The sequence below is a fragment of the Paroedura picta genome, chromosome 1 (assembly GCF_049243985.1).
Source record: "Paroedura picta isolate Pp20150507F chromosome 1, Ppicta_v3.0, whole genome shotgun sequence".
Lineage (NCBI taxonomy): Eukaryota > Metazoa > Chordata > Lepidosauria > Squamata > Gekkonidae > Paroedura > Paroedura picta.
The window spans coordinates 104,490,227-104,516,919 of NC_135369.1; the positions used below are offsets into that span (position 1 = coordinate 104,490,227).

At 40.8% G+C, this 26,693-nt stretch overlaps 1 protein-coding gene across 5 annotated transcripts in view; it reads right to left on the reverse strand.

Moving 5' to 3' along the window:
* The window catches only part of ADGRG6 (adhesion G protein-coupled receptor G6), a 150,529-nt gene that overhangs the window by 30,712 nt on the left and 93,124 nt on the right, over positions 1-26,693 (reverse strand). For all 5 annotated transcript variants that reach the window (XM_077351169.1, XM_077351168.1, XM_077351178.1 and 2 more), the window contains 10 exons: positions 25,936-25,997; positions 24,104-24,311; positions 21,264-21,429; positions 17,767-17,907; positions 13,772-13,900; positions 12,020-12,065; positions 11,184-11,290; positions 5,765-5,892; positions 4,032-4,300; positions 2,611-2,725 (listed from right to left, as the gene is read on the reverse strand). In XM_077351169.1, coding sequence (XP_077207284.1) covers positions 2,611-2,725; positions 4,032-4,300; positions 5,765-5,892; positions 11,184-11,290; positions 12,020-12,065; positions 13,772-13,900; positions 17,767-17,907; positions 21,264-21,429; positions 24,104-24,311; positions 25,936-25,997 — 1,371 coding nt within the window. The remainder of the gene's footprint in view (positions 1-2,610; positions 2,726-4,031; positions 4,301-5,764; positions 5,893-11,183; positions 11,291-12,019; positions 12,066-13,771; positions 13,901-17,766; positions 17,908-21,263; positions 21,430-24,103; positions 24,312-25,935; positions 25,998-26,693) is intronic.

The window sequence follows — 26,693 nt, forward strand, 5'->3', positions numbered from 1 at the left end:
AAGTATAAAGAACCAATGCAGAACCTGGGAATCCCAGCAGAACCACAAGCCAATGTGACAAACACAACAGAAACAATGTCAATCCACAGAAATTGAGCAGAACCTGGAAACAATGTGGCAGTGCAAACTCAACAGGACCAATGCCCAAATAATGCCAGCAGCACAAGGTTAAGCAATGGGGGGGGGCACTTTTGCAAACCCAACAGAAGAAGTGGTGATCCACAGAAGCCAAGCAGAACAAGCTTAAGCAAGTGGGGCACTTTTGCAAGCCGAACAAAACTAATATCAATCCATAGAAAACCAGCACAATGAACTTAAGCAATGGCAGAGGAACTTTTGCCAGCCCAAGAGAACCAATGTCAATCCACAGAAGAAAGCTGAGCAAACTTAAACCAGGGGGCTCACTTTTGCAAACCTAGCAGAACTAAAGACATTCCAGAGAAGCCCAGCGGAACCTAAGGCCAATGTGGTAGTGGAAGCCCAAAAGGACCAATACCAATCCAGCAGAACCAAAGAAAACCAGATAGACTGTCAGACACTGCAATTGATGCACACAAACATAAAAGCTAACAAAAATATTTTCTAAATTATGTCAATTGTTTCTGAAAAAAGAAACAAGTATTATGACAACATTCCTAATTTCTAGAAGTTGTTCAAAATTGAGGCACACATTCATACTGTGTTCTTGCAGGCCTGGCAAAGGAAAATTCTCAAAAAGACATGAAACTGTCTCCCCCATGTCATCTTTTCCTACCCTTTTGTTATAGGAGGAAGTACTGGCATGCATAGTTGTTCAACAAGCTACAAAACAAACTTAATTAAAAAAAATTACTGAAAGCTTGCTGTGAGCAGAAGGAAGTGATATGTGACTGCATAGAAGACAACTCAAAGAAGAAGCTGCAAGAAAGTGAAATCACATTTTCATGACTGTAGTTTCTATTCAGTGTGTGTACACTCCCACATGGGAGATTAATGACCTAATAATCTAATGAGCAATCATCACAATGGACACCTACCTTTATCAAGCAGGGGAAACTCCTTCAATCTAATACAAAGCTATGAACAGTAAACCCATTGCATGCTGTAATGCAACAGGTGCTAGATATGGATTTGGGTTGTATGTGATGTTATGTTGCCATTGTTATGTGTAGTGTTTGCACCTCTAAATTTAACAACAACAACAACAATAATAATAATAATGAAAAGAGACTCTTCCTTCAATGTCTAAAAAAGAGAATTACTGACTGAAAAACTGAGGGCCATTTCGCACGGCTTCAAAGTAGCACAATGGTTGCTATTTGGAAACGCTACTAATTTGCCATAACCCACGACGTCGTAGACAATCTGCAACAATCCTGAAACCAATCAGCAAAAAGCGCTTCGTTGTGGCGCTTTCAGGGGAATCCAGAAAAGTGGATTCACCCTCCGGATAGCGATACACTCCTGCAACCAATCTGCAACAGTAGCGCTAAAGACCTGTGCGTTACCATTGTTGCTGGTTCTTCAAAGTCCCTCCCCCTGGCTCTCTCCTCCAAACTTCCGGCGAAGCGATCGCCATTTTTTTTTCTCCGAGCGAGCGGGGATAAATGCACCGGCGAGGCTCTTTCTGTTTAGAGGCTTCCCTGGCTTCAGTCCTTCACCTTTAGTCACTAAGCACAAACCACTGAAAAGCCCGTTTGCTGAAATAAAGTCCCTTTATTTTTTACAAATAAATTCAGCCGAAAATCGGGCCCGTGAGAGGGGGGGGGGATTTTTTTTTTATCACTCGAGGCAGCGTGCAAACGATCATACAATCAAACGACAGCTCACATTAGGCAGCTGGATGGGTCTCTCCGTAGCAACGAATCTACCTAGATTCGTTGCTATGGGTCGTTTTATTTTTTAAAAAAACCTTTCTTAAAGGGAAAGGGGCTGTTTGGGAGCATGCTAACGGCTGCCCATTGGCTGCTTGACGGCCAGGGGCGGGACGAGCTTGGCAATAGCGCTTCCTTTCTAGCGATTTCTGCCAAGACCGGAAGCCTGTGGGAAACGCTAAAAAACGCAACTGATTCCACTACAAAGGCAGGTATGCATAACGACGAATTCCACTATTTTAAATGGCGATTTTTCATTCCGCAAACAATTTGCAACAAAGATCCCTGTGCGAAAAGGCCCTGACAGAAAAAACTTAAGAGCTCGTTGAGGCTACTGTTCTCTCTTGGTGGCTGACAAAGAACTGAAGGGGGTTTCTCCCTTTCCTCTATGGGCAGGAAAAGATGGTGTGGGGAGAAAGTGCTTTGCACTTTTTAATAGTTTACCTGTGGCTGGCCTGCATAAGTGCAGTAGCCATGTGGGATTCCACAGAGATTATAAGAATGCGGCAAGACTCCCTACTGGGATGGGGTATCAAGCATGTAAATGGGTGTTTCATTTGTTAATTAAAATACTTATACCCTGCTTTTCCTCTTGGCTCAAGGCCAACTTAACAGCTGTAGCTGCATACCTATAGCACTTTAAACAACAATAAAAATCCACATCAGGGTTTGGAACTGGTTTCAGTGCTTCCTGCCCAATAGTTGATCAGTGGAGTTACGGCTTTTCCCCATCATCCATTAGTTACAAAATACTTACAAATCATCTCCACCTTGCCCGACAGTATTTCTGCCATACACATCTTTGCCATAAATATGATTGGCATTTGTGTTTGTGCTTGCTAGAACAATGACGATCACCACTGCAGGTAAGCCTGTAATATAACAAAGCATAACAGTAGGCAGTTGTATAGTATAGGAATTGACACATTAGGTCAGAGCAGCAGATTGTGCTCTAAAGCAAATTAATTATCTCCCACAATAACTTAGTTTAAAAAATCCAGTATTAGTTTTTATGACACCATTTTATATCTTGGTACAGATAACCTATACAAATTTAGCTAGCTGTTAGTATCCTTTGGTATATCTCTTGAGTTTTCAATCTTACGCAAATTTGTTTGCGATTGCCAACATTTATATGATCCTTAGCATTTACCAGTTAATGGATATTCATTGAGATACATCATTGACGGGTCACTGTAGGTATCTGCTTGTATTCTGTTTCTAAAACAACTTTAGTAAGTACAAGAACAGCAGAAAAAAGATGAACATAATAAAGCAATGAAAGGGGCCTATGCAGACAACAGGAACATTTCCAGATTGTGGAAGTTGTTTAAGATTTATTCAAATAGTTCATCTATCTTTTGTCCAAATCAAAAAAGGAACACAAAAGCGAGTATAATAAAACTAGAACCAGAAATCTTAAAAATAGAATTGCTATACACGCATGTATACAAAACCAGACAAAAGCTTACCACGTAAAACCTCATTTTATCAAGGTTCTGTTATTCACTGTGAAGCAGTTCAAAGCTCCACTTTGCAGAGGTTCCTAGAAACTGGGAAATTGCTTCTGTTTCTAATGGAAGCCACCACAGAAAAAGCCAGTGACTGTGGCTGTGATGCATTTATAAAGCTGCACACATGTATGTATGTACGTACGTATGTATGTACGTATTTATTATTAAATTTATATCCTTCCCCTCCTGACAAGTCAGCTTGGGGTGGCTTACTGAATATAATAGGCCCAATGGCTCTACCACAAAAAAAAATCAAGAAACAATCCCCCACATGTTAACAATAAAAACAGTTTACAACAACAAGATGGCGGGCAAAATCCAACTAACTCCAAATAACTCCCCTCACTGCCTATATCCACAAAGTGGCCAACAATGTTATATTCAGGCTGTCAGGTGTACTTGCCATACATCTAAGCACAGCAATTGTATGAATGGAACAAAGAACAATGCATATAATAGTACAATCTCTGCCAAACAACCTCAGTTGACATAACAAAACTTGGTTAGATAAAGGGGTAGGTTTAACATGCTATAATAATTAATCAAAACAAAACCTATATTTAATTTCCATGTGCCTATAACCATTATAAATGTTAAAGATAACTGAAATTTAAGAAAGCCAGTGTACTAAATAAGAAATGTAAGTTTCAAAAGTATTACTTACCCCAGCCAATGACACAAAATTTTAGAATGTATCGACGAATGTAGGTATTGAACACCTTCACTAAAGCTATATACATGTGAACCGCTTCCAAACCCATCCACGTAAAGGTTGCCAGAAGAAAATAATGTAGGAGGGCAGCAACAGTAATGCAGAGCCCTTCTATGTCAAAAGATGCTATCCAACCATCAAGGAGAAAGACCAAGTTTAAACACAGCAAGGCTGTGCTCAAGTTCATTAAGATTTTGGAGGGATAATCTCTTCGTAATTTTCTGGTGAGAAATGGAAAGCAAATGATGTTATAGCTTGCATGATTTTTTAATAAGCATGTATGTGGGGTTTTAAGAGTTTGGGGGGAATTTCAGAACAAATGAAGCTATAATCCAATAATAAATTAAATGCACTAATGCTTAACTCTATGATGGGGTTAGAAATTTCAAACAGTAAATTTCTACTGTCAAGCAAACACTCAAATTATTTCAGATCTGTCACCAGAAAAAATAAAGAATGTAAAGAATTACTCCATAACCATGGATAGTGTTCCATGACATACATAGTCTTGGATCCTACAAACTGCAGGGGGAGGTATCCATGGAAGTGGACCTTCCTGGATTCACCCATCTTTTCTGGAAAGGGAATCAAGAAAAATAATACATACAGCATGGAGGGTTGAGCTGAGTAGGGAGAGTTATTCAAACCCCATCCCCTTCCACCAGCAGAGACTTTGCTCAAATAAGTCACTCACAGTTCACAGAATCCAATACATTGGCTTGAGTGCAGTCTAGATGTTTACTTGGGCATAATAATTTCGACTCACCATGTGTGATTTTTTCCCATGTCCCCTTCCTCTCCCCACAAAGCAGTTCAAAATGCTTCCCAAAGAAGGGAGCTTCAGCAACAAGATTTGTTGGAACAGTTTGGGCTACTATGTGAGGGAAAAGGGAAAAACTGCTTCCTAGGAACAGAATTCATTGTACATGTAGAAACATTAAGTTTCAATCCAATCCATAGATTTAAAAATTATTACTACAATTTTACTAGAATGCATAACTAGTTATTGATGGGGACTTTAAAAAACCCCTCAGAAGAGTAATATTCATCACTGGTGGTCTTTATTCTGTAATGAGCAGGGAATTGGACTAGATGGCCTGTATGGCCCCTTCCAACTCAAGGATGCTATTAAAATTAAGCAACAAGAGCAGAATTCCAAAGTCCCCAACTATCCACAAATATTGTTGAGTACAATTTGTATAATGCCTATACAATCTTTACCAGAAGCTTCATGTACATGTTTATATGTATTACCTCTATGAAACTCAGCTAACACTATGTTTAAGCACCGGGAATATTTTTTGTCTGTTTTCTCATCTTTTGCCTTTTCCATTAAAACAAGCAAAAATAAAGAGGTTCATATCACTCTCCAAACAAAAATGCCTTAAGTAGCTTTCACTATGATAAAAACCTATGTTTTTATGTGATGTGCACATTAAATTTTTAACAACTGGCACTCGTCTGTTGCAAAATAGTATGCCTTCCTGATTTTAGGTATCTGATGTTTATTTTTGCAGTATTACAGTGACATCTTTGCAACTGTGGTTTGCTACAGAATGCAGCAGAAAGGTGTTTTTAACTAGCCCTGGTATCAATGGAGTTCTTTTTAACATATAGTTGCTGGTGAAGCAAATCATAAGAACAACAACAATAGGAGAACAGGAGACAGAAGAACAAATACTTACTCAAAAGCAATATAGGTCAGAAGAGTTGCAGCTGAAAATATAGCAGATATTCCACAACCTATGTATGTTATAAAAGTGAGGGCTTTGGTATTTTCAGCATCTATTTTTGCAACAGTTCCAGTCAGGTCCTACACATAAAAGCACAAACAAATTATATAAACTGTTGGATATGTATTTTCATCAGTATTACCATTTTTAAAATGAAAGCACAGGTGAAAATTGAAGAGAATTTTCTTGCTAGAGGCAAGATACTTGATATATTTAGCAGACAGCTGTCACATTTCTGGTTTCCTTCCTATAGCTCCTGAAAAAAGGTCAGAGGGAAAGAGATGTAACAGCTGGGAACCACATTTATACATGAGTCTCTATTGTTCATTATATGTTATCACTCAAGAACTTTTGGTAGGAAATAGTTGCTTTTGCATTTTCCTATCTTGTTATGTTTGTGGGACAGGATTTCTTCTCTCATGAACAGCAACATCAGACTTACAATTCCTGATGACCTCTCAAGTGGACCCTTCACACATGACATTTTCCTACAAGGAGATCATTGTAGTTTATGAAAGCTACTTTAACTGCTTGCTTTCTCTCCCCACACAGAGCTGGGATGCATATCTTTAAGACAATAGGATCTCCATTAGGTAAAGGTATCCCCTGTGCAAGCACCGTGTCTGACCCTTGGGGTGATGCCCTCCAGCGTTTTCAGGGCAGACTCAATACGGGGTGGCCTTGCCAGTGCCTTCCCCAGTCATTACCGTTTAAGGTGTTACAAATTCCATCAACTCTCAGTATGTTCCCTGGAAAGCATCATGTTGTGCAAACACAAATTTGCTGGTCATTCCTAGCACCAAAGATGTTTGTCTTTTTAGTCCTGGCCCCAACCTGGAGGAATGAGTTGCCAGCTGAGATCCTGGTCCTGATGTCTTAACATCAGCACTCTTCCACCAGACCTATGGTCGAAACCAGGGCTGTTCAAAACTTTATGGTCCTTCCTCCATCTCCTTTATCTTGGCTCTCCCCAACCTATTTATTAAGTCATCTCCAGTCTGGGATAGCTGGAGGAGGAAGTTAAGAGGGTGTGGGGTGGGGTTAACTGTATTTTAGCACTGCATTTTTACTACTATACTGCACTTGATCATGTATGTGTGGTTTTACTGCTGTGAACCACCCCAAGCCCACATGGGAAGGGATGGTTTAGAAATTTAATAATTATAATGGTGATGATGATAATAATGATAACATCTCCTCTGTCATGGCTTGCAATCTGTCATACCTGCAAAACTCAGTTAGCACTGCTAAGAGAAGAGCTGTTTTATATATACCTTTTCACTACCCAAAGGAATCAAAAAGCAGCTTACAGACACCCTTCCCTTCCTCTCCCCACAACAGACACCCTGTGATAGGTGGGGCTGAAAGAACTCTGTGAGAACAGCTCTAAGAGAACTGTCACACAGTGGGCTGCATGTAAAGGAGTGGGGATGAAACCTGGTTCTCCAGATTAGTGTCCACTTTTAGTGTCCGCTTTTAATGACACCAAGCATGTTCCACTCTAGCTTTTTCCCATCCTGTAGTCCAGGGATCACCAAGACACATTTATACTTCTGCTTCTACCCTGATAGAACCATGAAGGCTATTAGTTTGATTTCTGGGAAACTTCCAAGGTTTCACTTCCAAGGCTTTGTCCTTACTCTGGACAGACTCATCACCTGCCTTCCAGTTTCTTTATCTCACACATACAAATTTCATCGGGCGTATTGTTCTACAGGTTAGTGTGCCAAGCCTTAGCTTAAATTTTCCTATTTAAGCAGAACACTTAGCATCCATCATTGTGCATGTGTTTTCTGGGATTCCCCACACACCCTCACTATGTATGGATCAACCTTAATTTTCTCTGTGTGTGTTTCTTTGGATGTCCTTCATATACTACCTGCTTGCATGCAGGCTATCTCATTTTCTTCTTGGGACTCAGCTGCTTGGAAGGAGGAAAGCCTTGAGATAGGAGGAAAGCCTTGAGTAGGAACAGTTGGGTGAAGGCTTTACTGAAGCCAGAGCTTCTTGCAGCCAAGAGGGTTGCACTGAAAAGAATGTCCAAGTCTACAGTTGTAAACAAGCCAGGGGTCAATAGCCAGAGAGTTACCAGAGCAGAAAGAGTCCAAAATCAAAGAGTCAAAGCAGGAAGTCAATATGCAACAGGAAGTGTTCAAAGTCAATGTAACTGCTACTGGTCCAGGGTCATCAAGGAGTTCAGGAACAAGAGCGTGGAGTCAGGCTGCATCAGGAGCTAAGCACATCGCATCCACACTCCATTTTTCACAATCATTCCTTAAATAAGGCTGAGCAATCTGTGTAGGAGTTGTCCTATCATCACTCACTGTCATCATAACCCATTATACCCCTGCAGCTCATTAAGCCTTCTGAATGTCTCCTCTCATGCAGTGTAATCCTAAATCTTTACCAACAACATCTGGTTTAGGCAAATCTGGGCTATTTGATCCAGGTGTGGTGATTCTGGGAATACAGCATGAAGTTCCTAGCTGGGGCTTCATCTGATCAGCCGTTGATGATGTAGCCAGCTACATTCCTTTGTCTGCTGAATTCACAGCTACTTCAGCTTCCCTAGATGCCAGCTTCCCCGCTTCATCAGCTGAACTGTTTTTTTTTTGGGGGGGGGAGCTGTGACAGAGATGCTGGTTCATCTTTGTTGGTTCCACAGACTTCTCCATGTCATGACAGTAACTATAATTCCCTCCCCCCAACTCCCTCTTCTATATCTTTTCTTAGTTTATATTTTTGTATGTGTGATTCATTTGTTTTGGGGTACAAATTTGTAAGCTATTTTAGTTTCTTCTTAATTAATTCTGGACTCGTTCATTTTAAGAATTTCTAAGGGAATAACCCTGGTACACGCTGGTAGAAATCCCATCATTACCCCTCTCACTAGATAACTTCTTTATTACAATATCTAAGTTGGGTAATACTTAAGGTATATTGAAAATAGGGACTATAGCTCATCTCATCCTTATCCATGGTTCCTTTATATATTTGTGAAAGAGCCTGGAGGGTGGAACGTGTCTGGCTGTCCGAGTTGGAATAGGGCCAATCAGGGTGCAGCCAGCTCTGCACCCTGATTGGCCCTGTCCCTACAGCTCCCACTCCCCCTCCCTGGATGCTAGCCATGTTCCTCTCAGACACGCCAGAGACAGAGAGAGACACACACAGAGCCCTGCCAGACTGAACACAAGCCCTCATTCCTCCCTATAACTCCTGCTCCGAGGGAGGAACAAGAGACATAGAGAGAGCTGCCCCATGCTGCTGACAGACACATAGAGAGAGCTATCCCTGCTACGACAGAGGGAGAGAGAGACAGAGAGAGCTGCCCCAAACTGCACACCAGCTTTGCTTGCCTCCTAAGAACGAGCCCTCATTACCTGCTATGCCTCCTGCTATGAGGCACACGAGAGACATGCAGGGAGAGGGAGAGAGAGACACACAGAGGGAGAGAGATCTGCACCTCCTGGTGTCCCCTGGGACCTAGTGCCCATTGCATTCCTGCTTGCAATGGGTTTTCTTGCTAGTCTAAACCTAAGTGGCAGATTGTATGTAGGGAGTTTTCAAGAGATTGGCTAGGCAAGATACAATGCAAAATAATATTTCCAGTGGGTTTTTTGCAAACATAAGAATTTCAAATTTTGGAGTAGACTTTAAAAAAACAGTTATTTTACAATAATGGGAGTGGGAGACAGCTAAGATTATTCTGATTAAAACTATGAATAGTTTGTTAACCTAGCACTGCTCCCTAGGTGATCCTTCTACTTTGCACAGCAACAGAGTTTGGAATTCAGGATGAAACTTCCAATGACAACACTTTCCATCAACTTCTGTTCGGTTTCCAGAGATCTCATGGCATCAGGGATTACTGAACTTGATTTTATGCCTCTTATTCTCATATATTACTTACGTTATAATAACATCTGTTCTCACAATCAAACTATAATTTCACTAGGAAAAAGCAGTTCGCTCCACAGCCATCCATACGGCATGTGGTAGCATATTTCATCTATCTATTATGTAATCCCTATGACATCTCTAATGATGAACACCATTCCTCATGTAGTTACACCTCTGTTTTATTGAGGTAGGGATCTAAGCCTACTCTTGCTTGCTACTAACTACAGCTGTATTAAAAATTGGACTCGTACTGGGAGAAAGCTTGGGTTTAGTTCCCTGCTCCCCCATATGCAGCCAGCTGGGTGACCTTGAGCTCATCACAGCCCTAACAGTGCTGTTCTGACCAAGCAGTCCTGTCAGAGCTCTCTCAGCCTCATCTCCTTCATAGGGTGTCTTTTGTAGGGAGGTAGATTCAAGTGGGCAGCTGTGTCTGCAGCAGAACAAATTTAGAGTCCAGTGTTCCAAAGACTACTTCCTCACTTTTAAATTTCACAAAAGTATCATAAGCAAGAGAAAGAGAACACTGGATTTATTTCAAAGAATATCCCCTTTCCCCACAAGCATGTGAATGTAGAACAGGACGTGACTGGAAAGGTACATAAAGAGAGGAGAATTTCTAAAAAAGATGTTTCAGTTAATATGCCTCTTCTTTTTTTTGTTGTATAAACTAAGGCAAGAGATAGTTATAATCCAAAACTAATTGGCTTACAATTATGGGGATTCATGCAGAAACCATATACTCAGTGCAGATTTGCAGATTGGATAAGAAATGGTGCATACAACAACCAAAGCAGGAGCAATAAAAACAAGCTATCAACGAGGATGAGATTCCTATCAGTCCTGAACATTATAGATAGGGATTTGACTTCCCATAAGACCTTCACTCTAGGCAAAAATAAAAAGTAAGATCTGAACAAATACCATGGACTTACATCTGTATGCAACACAACATCAAAAGAAATCCTATTTTTTGTTATTCATACAGATGAAATATTTCTGAAGGAAGAATTTCCTGAAAACAGCTCTAATCAATAGCTATGCAAAGCATTATTTTGGAAGGATTCATTAATCTGAACATACTTGAAGCTTTTCTGTTAAGACTTTTGGGTCAGAATAAACTACATTATTTACATTCCTTTTCACTGTTTGCCTCTCACAGGATTTTCTTTAAGCCTCATTACCATGTGGCCAATCTATTTCCCCTTTTACTCTAGACAGGCAAGTACCTAAAGAAAGGTGGAGGGTAATTTCCAACAAATACCTAATAAATGGTATTGCTGGATTATAGTGGCATATTCTAAAAAAAATCAACTTCCAAGAAAAACATTAACAGAATTTAGTACTTTTCAAGAAATATCTCAGTTCATGTTAGAAAACTACACAATTGTTTCAGGATGATAGTAAGCTAAACACATATATTCCCCGATTCCCTTGAATTTCAGGCTCTAAACATAAGGAGATTTCCAGTTACCATCAGTACACCAAAATGTGTAAGATGATTGCATAGGCAAATTGTCTCATTTTCATTGGACTCTGCTAGTGCCAAGCACCCTGTAGAATTCCATCCACCTTGGCCATCTAGAAAAACCAAGAAATGCAAAAATGTATTGCAATGACAAAGGATAATAATACTGTAAGAGAACCAATGCATTGTTTGAAGTCTTAGGAGTCCTGAAATCTCATCATTTTTTCACAGAACAATGACCAGCATGAACAGAGTTAAATAAATATAAAATGCATAAATGCATGAAATATCCAACATTAATAGGATTTGCTTGCAAAACAGTGAATTTAACCAAGTCCAAACACCAATGAGATTGGCTTGGTTCATCCTTCTTTAGTAATTTCTTCTTTTAAAAAGCCACTCTGAACAAATTAGAATAATTATATATCTGTGCCTTGTTTTCATTTTCTAATTTGTTTTTAAGCACAGAATCTACAGGAGTTCATTTTAGGGTTGCCACCTATGGCTTCCACTCTCTCTTAACAACTCTCCCCACTAGCCAGCTGATTGGCAAATATAGCTCATTATGACTTTGTTAGGCTGTCCCATTCTACATTAAGCAATATGAAAGACTAATCTAGATTTCATATTTTCTTCATTTTGTCTCACTGTGTTATGTTTTTTTAAGCAAATTTATAAATTAATAGCACAAAGCAGATCTAATGTTGATTGTGGCAGCCACTTAACACTTTGAACCATCATATGGAACACTGTGAATTTTAATAGTTTCAACATAGGTTTAAAAGTTGAGGAGTAATAATGGCATAATTCTTTCCAGAAGGGAAATTAAGAAGGGAACTTACCATTTTTATTCATATCCCAAAAAACACATGAAGGTTCAGTTTTCTCCTAAATATTTTCATAAAGAAAAAAAAATTAATACTGATAAACAATGCGTCTTCGTGCACGAAACCAGCCTTTATCAACTTTTTTACTGTTGAGAAACCCCTAAAACATCCTTCAGGCTTCAAGAAACCCCAGAAGTGGCACGATCAGGCAGAATATGGTTGGGAAGAATGGCTGTGTACATGCTCACCTGAGGCCCCCTTCCTGTCATGAACCCCGATTTATGCCCCTCCTTATTGTGGTCTTCCCAAGGCCAAGCGTCTAAAACTATAAATCCTTTCCTGGTTCCTAGCCTCCTCTGCATTCCACTGAAGTTCCCAGTGAGGCCCCACTACCTATCTGATTCCAATGACCTTGTTGGGCTGGTGGAGACAAAACAGAAATATAACTGTTAGGATCAAAGCGGAGTTATCTGGCTTGGCTGGGAAACTTTGCACCTCTTGGTATTGCTTGCTCTCCTGCCTAAACCTTAGTCCCCCTCCCCTGTGGGGTCACCCTTATAAGAATCACCTAATGTCTATTGTGCCTTTGTATCTTTCAAGACCTTTGCTAAATGGGTCTTGGTGCGCATCTGTATTTCATACTGTCTGCTTAATAAAGCTACTCTTTGGATTTTCACCTGCCTTAGAATTCTGGATGTTGCTTTATCATGGACTTTACGAACAGGGCTTGGCCTGATCCCTGACACTTCCCCTTCTCACCCATCCAGGCCCATCATTGGCCATTTAGGGATGGTCAACATTACCATATGGGATCATATCATTCAATAAATGCTTAACACCTTAAAAAAAATTTACTCCCACTCATTCAGGGCTGCCATGAAACTCTGGGTGAGAAAGCCTGCACTAAACTATAAAATTTTATGATTCAGACATAAATTTCCCAACCAAATGATTTGTGAACCAAGACTGACAGCTACTCACAGTAAGGGTAGAGGAAATAATCATTACATTGACAGACACTTGATGAAGACACTTCTTTTTTTGGAAGTTTTTAAGCAGAGGCTAGATAGTCATCTGACAGAAATGCTGGTTTTATGAACTTATGCAGATTGTGAGTGGGTGGGCAGGAAGGGATGTGCCAGTGTTTGTCTCTTGTGGCACTTCCTTGCCTGCCCAAGGAATTGCTGATTGCCACTGTAGGCCAAGCTGGATTCTGGAAATATTTGGTGGTGGTGGGGAATCATTTGGGGCACTGTGAGTAGGCAGGTAGTTGTGAGTTTCTGTATTGTGCAGGTGGTTGGACTAGATGACAATGGAGGCCCTTTCCAACTCTACGTTCTATGATTCCACCAGTTCCAGGATTCCTCTAGACATCCATCTATGATTCTAAGATGGGGGAAGGAGGAAATGGTGGCTGAAAATGAAGGATCCTTAATATCTTTTGTCCCTGCTAATTTTTCCTTGTAAATGATTTACCTGCCATTGGCTGTTTTTCCCACTGAGACTCACTTCTGTTTTGAAGCTAAAGGCGGAAAACTGGCCATTGGAAGCATCCATGGGTGGGAGTAGTTGTGCATAACTTCCTGTGCAACATTTCTCTTCTGCAAATATATTCCTGACTACCCATAAGCATTACATGGTTCCAAGTTAACATATAGCTCTAGCATGGATTCCTGCTAGAACAGGTATTTGAATACTGATTTCATTTTACTTTAGAAAACATGAACTTTTAAAGCCAAACGAAGCCATAACACCCAGGCCTCTTACCTGTTTTGTAAGATGGTTAGCTGTATGCTTAATTGTAATCTTCACAGGTTCTTGAAGATTGTGGATGGTAATATTGCCAATGCTACATGCTACCACAAAGCTGGTTAAAGTGCTATCAGCATCTCTGTCCTTTGGAAGAGTAATTTAAACATTACAACAAAATCTATCACTATGAGCTCTCAGGTCAGTACACAGGATTTATGAATCTGTTTCTGCAGTCTGCAAGAATAAATAGGTTGTCAACATGCTAACATTTCACATACCTGTTATAACAACACCTGGCATACCTAGCTTATTTAGTGCCCAGGGCAGATAACTTTTTAACACCTCCCCTCATCTATTCTTTTTGCAGCCAAGTCACAGCTGATTTGTGGCAATCCCACAGGGTTTTCCAGGCAAGAGACGTTAGGAGTTGGTTTGTCATTGCCTGCCTATGTGCCAGCCTTTTGAGATCTGACAAGATCGGGCTAGGCTGGAGCGATGTACAGTGCCCAGCAAACCCAAAGGCATTGTGGCAATACCAGCTGATGTCAAGCACAAAATCACAGTCCAAGTGTGTGTGAGGGAGGCCTGTATATTCTTTGCCAAGAAGAATAGGGGTGAAAAGGTCTTAAGACCAACAAGTGAAAATAAAGGGGGCTGGGGAGGACATGGAAAAATTAGGTGACAGTAGGCAGAAATGAATGAGAAAGGTGTGAAAAGGGGCAGAGAAATTAAGAGAGGGAAATGTTGTTTTATCTTGCTGCAACACCCTAACTTTGTGAGATCTGCCTGAGCTGTGTACAAGGAGAGAGGATAGATTATAGGAGAAACATTTACCTACAGGCTGGCAATTATTGAGCAGCTCTCAGCTTGGTATGGAGCTCAAATGTTTAAAAACCATAAAAGAATATCTAGCGGGCACACATAATATCTATTTGGCACACATCTAAATGCATGTTTATATTTTTCTAAAATTGATTTTATCCCTAACCATTTTGGTTCTTGCGAATATTAACCTCCAACATAATTAAAACCAAGAGTACTCAGATTTTCTTATATTTAGTACAATTGTCTACAGAGGGAAAGGATAATATTTATTTTTTCACTAAAATGATATTAATAATAGATATTTACTCCTTATAACATTCATTCATTTGGGAAATGTATGTGCTACCTCTGCTCAAAACTGTTCAATGTTGTTTACAACATCACAGAATTAATTACATTCATAAAACAATTCAGATCAGGACCAGTAAACTTAAACACTCAACCTAGCATAAAACAAAATAGCCATTCATTCATTCATTCATTCATTCATTCATTCATTCATTCATTCATTCATTCATTCCAGACAAGAATTTTTGGCTGCCCCTCTCTGAAAGGCTTTAGGGAGGCTCGCAACAGTTTTATTAAATAACATCCAAAGTACAAACATATATACATACAAATTTCTGTTAAAAAATTACCACATACAAAATTACCACATACTCACTCTGTCCCAAGCCAAGGCACACCAACTGATGGAATTCAGATTTCTGATTCAACACAGATAGGGGCAACAAATTGGACAGGATCCCAAGTATGGGTGGCTGGCAGAGGGCCCATATAGATGGCAAAGGTACAGCCCTTGGCCTCAAACAAATGCCTCACCGGTGGAAGAGCACCGTTTTGCAGGAGCTTCAGAACTTAGAAAATTCCATAAGGGCCCTGATCTCCACTGGCTGCTCATTCTGCCAGTTTGGCGCCAAAGCTGAAAAAGCCCTGGTTCTAGTCAAGGCCAAGTATACCTCTCTGGAACTGTAGATCACCAGTGAGTTGGAATCCACAGAGCAAAGAGCTTTGAAGGTTAAAACGAAACCTTAAACCTGATCCAGAACTCAATCAGCAACCAGTGCAGCTGCTGAAGAACAAGCTGAATATGGGTTCTTCATGGAGCCCACGTGACAACTTGAGCAGCTGCATTCTGTACCAATAGTAATTTTCAAGTCAGAGATAAGGGAAGGCCTGTGTAGAGTGAGTTGCAGTAATCTTGTGGAACCCTAAATTGGAGTTCATGGCACCACAACTGTTCCCCCCTGATAGCAACCCTCTGGAGAAAGCAGACCAGCCATTGTAAAGCTGACCCTTGTATCCCCAGATCAATGAGATGGTGATATTGACTATGTCAAATGCTGCAGTAAGGTTTGATAATACCAACAGTGTCAATATTCCTTGGTCCAATTGCACCTGTCAGAGGTCATCTATCGGAGTGAACAGCACCATCTCAAACTCATGGCCAGGCCGGAAGCTGGACTGGAATGGGTCCAATGTTGAAGCTTCCTCCAGGTATGCCTTTAATTGGTTCACACCTACTCAACCAACCTTCTCTAAGAACATGAGATGTAAGGTGGGATGGTAATTGGCAGGGTCCTGTGAGTTGAAAGATGCTTTATCTAATGGAGGTCAAACCACCACTTCTTTGAGCCTGCATTTCTGATGGTAGGGATCAATTGATTTCCTGAAGAGGCTTTCCAATCTGCTCATCACCCATTTTAAGGTGCCATGAGAGACAGAGGTCCGAGGGACAGGTGGTTGGACTCACTGTCAAACTCCATTTGCAAAAGCTCCTTGAAGCCTGTAAATAAATCCTCTTAAGATGGCCAAGGGGTCTTCAGTCCTCTTACAGTATTAACCATTGGAGGAAGGTTGTGGTGGAGAGACAAGATTTTGTCCCTGAAAAAACTCATGAAACCCTTGCTGCTTAAAGCCAATTGACTTAAAGCCAATTGACTTAAAGCCTTCTGTGAGGGCGATGAGAGACCGAATTACCGTAAACAGTTGAGCTGGGCATGAGCTTCAGAATGCAGTGGAGGCTGCACAGAAGTCCATCTTCACCGCCTTCACTGCCATCTCATAGGCTCTCATGAGCAACCTGTAAGATGTTCTTGCCACATTGTTGTAAGTCTTCCTCCAGACTTACTCTAGCCATCTCAGCTCTTATTTCTTTCCATTCAGCTCCCCCAGTATTCTGAGGGGCTGACTTGAGATGATGGACAGGGTATTGGGGTGTGATAGCATAGATTATTACTGACATCTCAGTCAGTCAATTGCTGGGGGGGGGGCATTGGATCCTGCAGAGCTTTCAGGAATGCTATGGGATCCATAAGTCTCTGCAGGCAGTCATAAATAAGCCTTCCACCTTAACAGGGAGGGGGTGGGTTATGGTGCCAGGCCTTCAGGGCAAAGTGGTCTGACCATGGGTATCAGATCCATATCCAGCCCAGGGCCAAAGATCAATTCCAGGGTGTGGCCTTATTTATGGGTAGGGGCAGTAACAAACTGCAATAGGTTTATTGCCACCATAGATGAAACCAGGTCTGGGTTATGACTAGAGGTGGGTACATCAACATGGACACTTAAGTGCCCCAGATCCAGTATTCTGGGCTGCTACTCCTTCCAGGAGACCCAACAGGGTGGATAGTGTGCCATCCAGATAGCCAAGCACTTGACTGCACCTCAACCCCACGCCAATATATTCATTGCCTGGGATCATTGGCACCAGGAGAGACCAGAAGGAGAAAGTCTGCTACATTATTTACTGCACTCAAAGGTCTTCTGACTACTCTGTAATGTAAGTTTTGTCATCTGCACAGGAACAAACTTCTGATTGTGTATGGATCTACTGCATTACAAAAGCATGTTTTATGAATGACTCAGAGGTTTCTAAAACTCAGGAATTCTTAACTGGCATTTGACTCAAATGAGAATTAATATAATTACAATGCCTTAGATTACTATGCTTTTTAAGAATAGTTTGCCCTTTAAACTTGTACAGAACCATGAGAATTCTATGACACACATCATAATTTCATAATCTAGATATCTGTACTATTTTGTTTCCAGCAGATACATAACATTAGAAACATCTAGTAGTGTCATCCGTGTAAAAATGCATCATGCTCCTGTGCTTGGCAATATTTATAAATGCTCATTTATACTAATAAATTTAAGATTTTAAAGCATTTCATGCTTACCTGGAAGAGTCCATTTTTATTGAAAAAAGTAAATTGAGCCCTGGATATAATCTCAAGCTCTTCTTGAGTTAGGTTTTTCAGTAAGCTTGCGGGTAAAGAAACAGAAGCTAGGGAATTTGCCTGGGTTTTGTCAAAATCAATCTGGCATACAAAACAAGAGAAGATATACAAGAACAAATTTAAGTAGGTCATACACAATTGAAAATCCCTTCTCCTTTTTGTACTCTTCTGATTCCCAGGGCCATTGATCCATGAGGATATTGTAACTCTCATAATCACCTTTTTGGGAGACACAATGCACTGCTAGGGGAGGGGAAGAAAGACACTGATCCATTTCTGTATCTCTCACAGGAGTCAAGCACTATCCCCTCCTATACGAAACAAAGATACTTTCCATCAATATTAATTCAAATGAAAGTCTTCCTAGAATATCTTAAGGTCTCTGAATAAAACCTGCTCGTATCTCAAGCTCAAAGGAAATGACAGTGGCCTTGATCAAGCCGGAGCCTTCTCAGCCACGGCCCCAGCCTGGTGGAATGCTCTGCCAAAAGAGATCAGGGCCCAATGGGACCTTAACCAATTCTGCAGGGCCTATAAAACAGCTGTCCCACCAGGCCTATGGTTGAGGCCCAAGTACACCAACAAGAAGTGTTGGCATCACTCCTGAAACAGAGGAAGATCTGTCCTCCAAGAATCTCAAATTCTCCCCAGATCAAATAAGGTGGAGGCCACTATAAGTTATAATGTTTTAATGTTAATATTTGATTTTACTACAAAATTGTTTTAAGCCATGTTGTTACCCACCCTGAGCTATCTAGGAAGGGTAGGATACAATAAAATTGTTCATTGTTATTATTTATTATTATTCCAAATCTCCTAATTAGCAAGTTAGCCATGGCACGTGCCCTTTCTCCAGATACAGCTCTATCAAATGAATAAAATTGGGGTTGAGCTTTTGTTCCCTCCTACATTACAGGTATTCAAGCCTGAGCATGGCCTGATGTGTGAGATTTTGGTACAAGCCAATTGCACCTTGGCCTGATGCTTGAGTCTGTTGAGACTCTATACCCAAATACTAGTGCATTTCACCCTGTTTGTTTTAATTTTATTTTGAATTTATTGTGTTTTCTGCTTTAAGTCTCCAGTATGGGAAAGAACTATGGTAGAAATGCATAAATAAATAAATAATGTCAGTCTTAATGGACATTTAAATAGTTCTCTAGGACAGCGGTCCGCAAGCTTCTGCTTGCTGTGGACCGCTGTGGCGTAGTGGGCAGAGAGGGCGGCCCGGGGGCCCGCACACGCACGGCAGCCCCAGCGCAAACACGCATGCGTGGACTGCCGCGCATGTGCGTTTGCACCCGGCAGGGGCGCAAACACGCGTGCACAGCAGTCTGCGCATGCGCGTTTGTGCCGCCGCTATGCTGGTGGCCGCGGCTTCCCCCTCCGGGCCGCAAGCAAATTGGCCGCTAAAGCGGCCGATTAGCTTGCGGCTCAGCAAGCTTCCCTTCCCTCCCCTCCCAAAGCTTTGGCGGCCGATTTGCTCGCGGCCTGGCGAGCTTCTTGTTTCGGGGAGGGAGGGAAGAAGGAGCCGCAGCCCGCGGGTTGGGGACCACTGCTCTAGGATATGGAAAGCTTAAAAAAATAGTCAATCAAGTAGAAATTTCATTTAAACATCAAGAAGTTCCTGACAGAGCGGTTTCTCAGTGGACCAGGCTTCCTCGGGAGGTGGTGGGTTCTCCAACTTTGGAAATTTTTAAACAGAGGCTGGATAGCCATCTGATGTAGAGACTGATTCTGTGAAGATTCAAGAGGGTGGCAGGTTACAGTGTCAAATATAGGGTTGTGGGTGTCCTGCATGGTGCAGGGGGTTGGACCAGATGACCCAGAAAGTCCCTTCCAACTCTATGATTCTAAGAAAAGTGGACAGTTGATTTTTAAAAAGCACTTATTTATGTACCAAGAAATTGCTTGGTAATACTGAGAAAGAGACACAATACTATTGGAGAACTGTGAACCCTACTAAGAGAAAGCAGTCTGTAAGCAAACAATTATACAGCTGCACACTGTGTCTACCTCTAGAATATGACAACGTGTTACATGAATGTAAGTTTTTCAACACTTACATTTAAAAGGAACAAGCTGAGGTGAAGCATAAGAGCTGAAGATTTTGATGGCTTTAAAATAAGTGTATATTTTCTAGACCCTGATGCAAATACTGATAATGTATTGCACAAGTAACTATAAGAAATAATCATCCTGGTTACAGTGCTCAAATGGTTGTATTTATTTGTTGAACTAGTTTTTATTTCAAGTCATAATTTGCCTTGAGAAATTCTTCTCAAAAGGAATGTTAGGAAATTATATTTATCTATTTAAGGAAACAGAATTCGGGCAACATATACATGTTTAATGCAACAACCTTACTCATCCTTGAACTCCTGTATGGAAAATGTCTCAGTAAATCTCAGAATACACAGTGAAGGAGTTAGACAGGGTTTCTGCTGGTTAGGAAGGGGGTACTGATGCTATGGTCTGTTGAGTGCTAAACTCTTCCTTGTAACCTGATGCACTGGGCCATTCTGATGCTTTTTCCAGGGTCCCTTTAACTTCCTAGTCTTATCCCCACAGTGGTTTATCTGAGAGGCGTATGGCAGAAGCAGTCTTATTCTGTATGCCCAGATATTGTATGTTACCAATTGCCTTAAAGTCATAAAAGCAACATATAAACTTCTGAGATAATCATCTAATTCCCTATTCTGATCTGCACATTTGCTCTACTGTAAAGATTAAAATCCACATAATAAAGCTACATGGGAATTAGGTAGATGTTTCTAAAATTATGAGGATACACTTAAACTTGCAGCAAAGTCTAAAGCGTATAAACATAAATATTGGGCCGTGTAACACAGCCATCCTAAATTTCACAGAAGTCTGTGTATTGCAGCTGTCATACACAAACAAAACATAGTGGCCTAGATCTCATGACACAACACCATGATATCTCAACCACCATTTGGGAGTAGCTTGGGAACCTCATGTTGGCAAATGAATTGACAGAAGGAGTTTGCAGCTTAAAGGAGATCCTGTGGTGGTGACAAGGGTGCCTTGGAGCAGAAAGAACATGGGACAGAATTTCAGTTTTAAGCCCCTGTCCCCCAAAGCCATGGTCAGCTATTTCATCTCCCTGTGCTATGCACTCTGCTCCTATCCACTGGTCAGTGGGAGGCTAGGGGCTTGGAATCAGAAGTGTGCAGGATACACCTTCAGCTGTAAGCCCCTGTGCAACTAAACAGGAAAGGCTTGAAGCCGAGGAAGGAGGAAACTAGAGGAGAGGAAGCAAATGCACATGGGGAAAATAAGAGGTCTCCAGCTCCATGAATCCTTGCAGGTTTCTCTCTTGTGATAAACACATTTCAGTATAACCCATTGAGTCAATGGGAATTCTGTTAATGTATGTCTGCATTTGTGCATCTACATGCAATTATGTTCTGTACCTGAAAGTCTGAAGCATTGTTCTGAGAACCAACACTGAAGGTGGATCCACTGAATAAAGTTGAATTTAGAGAAGAAATACCAAGTGCCAGATTTCGTGTTGAGATGCTCATGGACGGGCCTGTAAACTGAATCTTTAAAGCTAAGGCATCAATGGTCTTTATAGCTCTAAAATAAAGTAGAACATGATTAATTTTTAAAAGATCGTTTAAAAATTAAAGCCGTAGTAACAAAAGTACCTTAGCACTCTCAAGGAACACATTTGTATTTGTATTATAAGCAAGCATGCAATACAATATTTATTTGTTTGTTTGTTTATTTATTTATTTTGTGATATATTTCCTGCCACTCCCTGAAGGCTTGTGGCAGGTTACAAATGTCAGATAAAGTCTAAAAAATCCCATTGAAACTTCTGACATAAAAACCATAAAAAACAACAATATCAAACAGTATAGAATTAAAATATGGCGGAAACAAATTAAGAAAGGGGAGGAGTTCATAGTCCAGAGCTGTGCAACTCGGAATAAAGAGGATACAACCAGTCCTGAAGAGGATAAGGGGATTGACCTCATTACGGAACCTCTGCAGATAGTTAGGAAAAAGACTCAACGGCGTAGAGCGAGGCAGTTCTCGGGGCCTTTGGAGCTCCAGAATAGATTTCAGGGCTTTGCAGAGGAGGTGCAAGTGTCAATGAGGGAAGAAGTCCCAAAACAAAGTCTAAGACAAAGTAAAAAGGCCACGGGGATAGAATGGTTTCAGAAAAAAAAAAAGGAGAGTACTGGTAATTGGAGACTCCCTGCTAAGAGGAATGGATCGCCATGTGGCTGGGCATGACCCCGTAACACAAGAGGTTTGTTGCTTGCCAGGGGCAAAAATTAAAGACATTTCAGAACGGCTGCCCAAACTACGGATCGCTACCCATTTGTGATGGTCCATGTGGGAACGAATGACATGTCCGTGAATACCACCGCTCCTATTAAAACAGACTATCAAGATCTAGGGAGGAAGCTCAAGCAAATGGGGGCACAAGTGGTATTTTTTTCAATCTTGCCTTTCAAGGGAAGAGGAATGCGTCGGGAGAGGAAGATAATAGAGATGAATCAGTGGCTGCGTAGTTGGTGCCAGCAGGAGAGATTTGGTTTCTGGGACCATGGGATAGGCTTTCTTGAGGAAGGCCTACTAACACCTGATGGACTGCAATTATCGAAGTTGGAAAAGAATGTGTTTGGGAAGATTCATCAAGAGAGCTTTAAACTGAAGCCTCAAGGGGAAGGAGATGTTCAACATAGGGAGTGTAAGCAAGGAGACCGATCGGGGGCAGCCCAACTAGGAAGGCCAGCTCATAGGGAACCAAAAGTAAAAGGATTCAGATGCCTTTATACTAACGCCCGAAGCATGGGCAATAAAAAGGAAGAGCTGGAACTTCTCATGCTGATGGAAAGGTATGATCTAGTAGGCATCACAGAAACTTGGTGGAATGATTCTCATGACTGAAATGTAATAGTGGATGGATATGAACTGTTCAGAAAAAACAGAATAGATCGAAGAGGTGGAGGAGTGGCACTGTATGTGAGGAAAGGGCTTACCTGTCAGGAAATTCTAGTGAAGGAGAGCATATCTACAGTGGAATGCATCTGGGTGAAAATAAGCGAGGGGAAAACAAACAGCATGGTGGTTGGTGTCTGCTACAGACTGCCTGACCAATGAGAGGATGTGGATGCTGCACTTTGTGAGCAGCTTGAGAAAATATCCAAGCGGCAGGACCTTGCTATCATGGGTGACTTCAATTTCCCAGATGTGTGCTGGGAAACAAACTCTGCAAAGCGTCCTCAGTCATGCAACTTTCTGACCTGCCTGGCTGACAATTTCATTTATCAAATGGTAGGTGAACCCACAAGAGGTTCAGCCATACTGGACTTAATACTGACCAACAGGCAAGAGTTGGTGGATGAGGTGAAGGAGGTGGGGACACTAGGGGGAAGTGACCATGTCCTCATAGAATTCCTTTTGAGATGGAGAGGCAAGGAAGCTTGTAGCCAGACGCAGATGTTGGATTTTCGTAGGGCAAACTTTAATAAACTGGTGGAAGAGCTCCATTTTGCAGGTGCTGCGAATGTTGAAAGCTCCCGCAGGGCCTGCAGCTCCACATAAATGGGTTGGGTTTTTTTGCAAATTTATTTTCCTAGATGCCGAAATATTGATAGTGCCTTCTGAACTACTTCTCCATGATTTCGGTATCCTTATGTATTGAAGTCATATGGATACATACCAGCAAGATTCAAATCCAATAGCATCATAGAGACTAACACATTTTCATGGTATAAACTTTTGAGAGTCAGGGCTCCTTTTATCAGATATCTTATAGCTTATACCCCTCAAAATCTTGTTGATCCTAACATGCCACTGAACTCAAATCTAGCTGTTCTACTACAGACCAAGACAGGTGCCCTCTGAAACAATTGAATTTCATTTAATACTGAACACTGAATGTTGAGCATAACCACACCTAACAACTATTATCTCTTTTGCTTCTATTTCTTTTAATATCTACTTTTCCTTACCTCAAAGTGATGAATATGCTGTTAAATCTATGACTTCTCAGCATATTTGAAAATAAATTGTTCTGTATTCATCTCACTAAGGGGAAGTTATTACCACAATACACAGAAGTCATTATACTGATTATGTGCGCTTTGTGCACTACCAAATATATTTTCAAATTACAGATTGTCTGTAGAGAACTAACTGCATCTTCAATGGATTTAGTAGAATGTACTTATTTTAGTAATTTAGCATTGTAAACATTCTCAGATTTCTTTGTTGTCTTTCTGGAGACACTTACTCAGAAGATGCTGCTGCCAAAACATTGTCAGAACTGGTCAGAATATTGGAAAAGATTGTGACTACAGTAGAACCCAAAGACTCATCAATTTCCTCATCGTTCACAATTTTTTTAAGCTTCTGGACAACATCATTAACTTTGTCTGAAGTCAACTGCTGCCCTTCTCCAGTGAGATTCAGCAGCTGATTGGCTATATCAGCTGCATTTTCTGAGGAGAAATGGAATAAAACAAAACCCTTAGTGTTCCACTGTGAAACAAAAAAATAGTCAATTTCAACTAAGTTTAAAATGCAAATAACTGTGCTATGGAATAGACAAATGAAAATGTGTGCTACTGAAAAGGGGTAGAGATTAGATATCGATCCTGATCTAGCTTGTAAATTTACAAACGACTGCATGGACTTGACCAGCTGAAAAGAGGACAAACTTTAGTTTGTATAACTGATCAGCAATATTCATTCATTATTTGCTCACAATATTTATATCCCACCTTTCTATCCATATTGACATCCATAATTAAGATGGCTTGCAAACAAATTAAAACAAAACAAAAAACAGTAAATGCTAAAATGGAGAAATATTATTCTCTCTACTTTCTGAAATCAATGGATAAGCACTAATAACTGGATCCTTGTTGGTAGTCTTAGACCCTTGCAGCGTGGTGCCAGTGTGGTACAGTGGTTACAGTGTCACACATCTGGGAGACCCTGGTGTGAAGCCCCACTCTACCATGGAATCTGGCTTGGACTAGTCACACTCTCTCAGCCTAGCCTATCTCACAGGACTGTTGTGAGGATGAAATAGAACAGAGGAGAACTATATATGTTGTGTTAAGTCCCTTCTCAAGAGAAAAGTGGCCCACAAAGTTAAAGAGAGGTACACTTAGCCTTGACCTGGTAGAATGAGCTCCCAGGAGATCTGAAGACCCTGATGGAGCTACAAAAGTTCTGCAGGGCCTGTAAAGTGGAGTTCTTCCACCAGGTCTTTGGTTGAGGCCAGGTCTTTTATTATCACTGGGCCCCCTCTCAGGCTATGCTATGTCATCAGATGAACCCTTTGTGGATGACTCTGTGGAGGATTGGAGGGTTCTTCTGTCCTCTGAGATTCTTGATTTTAAGATAGGGAGTTTTATGGGGTTTTATAGGGCTCTACTATGTAATCTGCCTTCAGTCCAAGGAGGAAGGCAGACTAGAAATAGTAATAGTAATAGTAATAGTAATAGTAATAGTAATAGTAATAGTAATAGTAATAGTAATAGTAATAGTAATAGTAATAGTAATAGTAATAGTAATAATTTACATGTGCTATATTTTCCAAAGGAAGCATGAGATATCTGCAAAAAATGTACCACTTATTATTTAAGCAAATAAAATAGGGAAAAAAACTGAGAAACTTGGGAATGTTCAGCCTGCAGAAAAGGGAGTTAAGAGGGGACATGATTGCTGTCTGAGTATTTGAAAAGTCGTCACTTGGAAGAAGGCAGGGAATGGTTCCTTTTAGCAGCAAAGGATAGGCCCCACAATAATGGTTTTAAACTACATGTAGAATAGTATCAGCTAGATATCGGGGGGGGGGAATCTTACGGTCAGAGTATTTCAGCACTGGAATAGGCTGCCTAGGGAGGTGGTGAGCTCCCCCTCAGTGGCAATCTTTAAGCAGCGGCTGGACAGACACTTATTCTGGATGCTTTAGGCTGATCCTGTGTTGAGCAGGGGGTTGAACTAGATGGCCTGTGTGGCTCCTTCCAACTCTATGATTCTGTACTTCTAAAATCTTTATTATGCAATATTTACAAAACAAACAAACAAACAAAAAACCAAAGCAAAACTTGCCTGTGCAGTTTCTAAGATCAGGAGGTCCCCAGAATGATGTGTAGTTTTGTTGATCTAGAAAACTAAAGAACAATAAAATAGGCGTTTTAATTTTATCACATTGCTTAGACAGTACAGATTCTTTTTGCTCTTAAATAAAACCACTATTCACAATTCAAAGCCTAGTTGGAATGCCTTTTAATTTGTCCTTAGATTATCATAGTTTTCTGTATTATTCTAGCATAAGTAATTTTTTCTTCATTTTCTCTGTTTCTGCGACATCTACTTGCAGACACCTGACAAGAAATGTTGAATTAGAACATCCTAGTGCATCTACAGTGGCTAGCATTGCAATCCTAAACAAGTTTACTCAGAATTCAGTTGAAGTCTACTCTGTGAGGCTATGTCCCAAGAAAGTCCCAGAAGAGCACTGAAGGAATATTCTGTATTTTCAAAGGAGACCAAACTATATTTTATGGACAAGATTCACTGTCCCATTTCCTGTCATTTTCCTTTAATGGTAAAAAGTAGCTGTAGGACCCCAAAACTGGATCAGGCTTGGCGATACCACTTTACTCATGATAACTCCCTTAAATTGCCCTCTTTACCATCATCTATTAATTATTAATGCTCGGCATGGTCAGCAGCAAAAGGAAACGTAGTCACCAAAGGATCCACTGGCTCAACATGATCAAAGCCGACACAGGGATGAATCAACTAAAAGAAGTGGTCATTGACAGAGATGCATGGTGGAGACTTTCCTATAGAATCACCAAGGG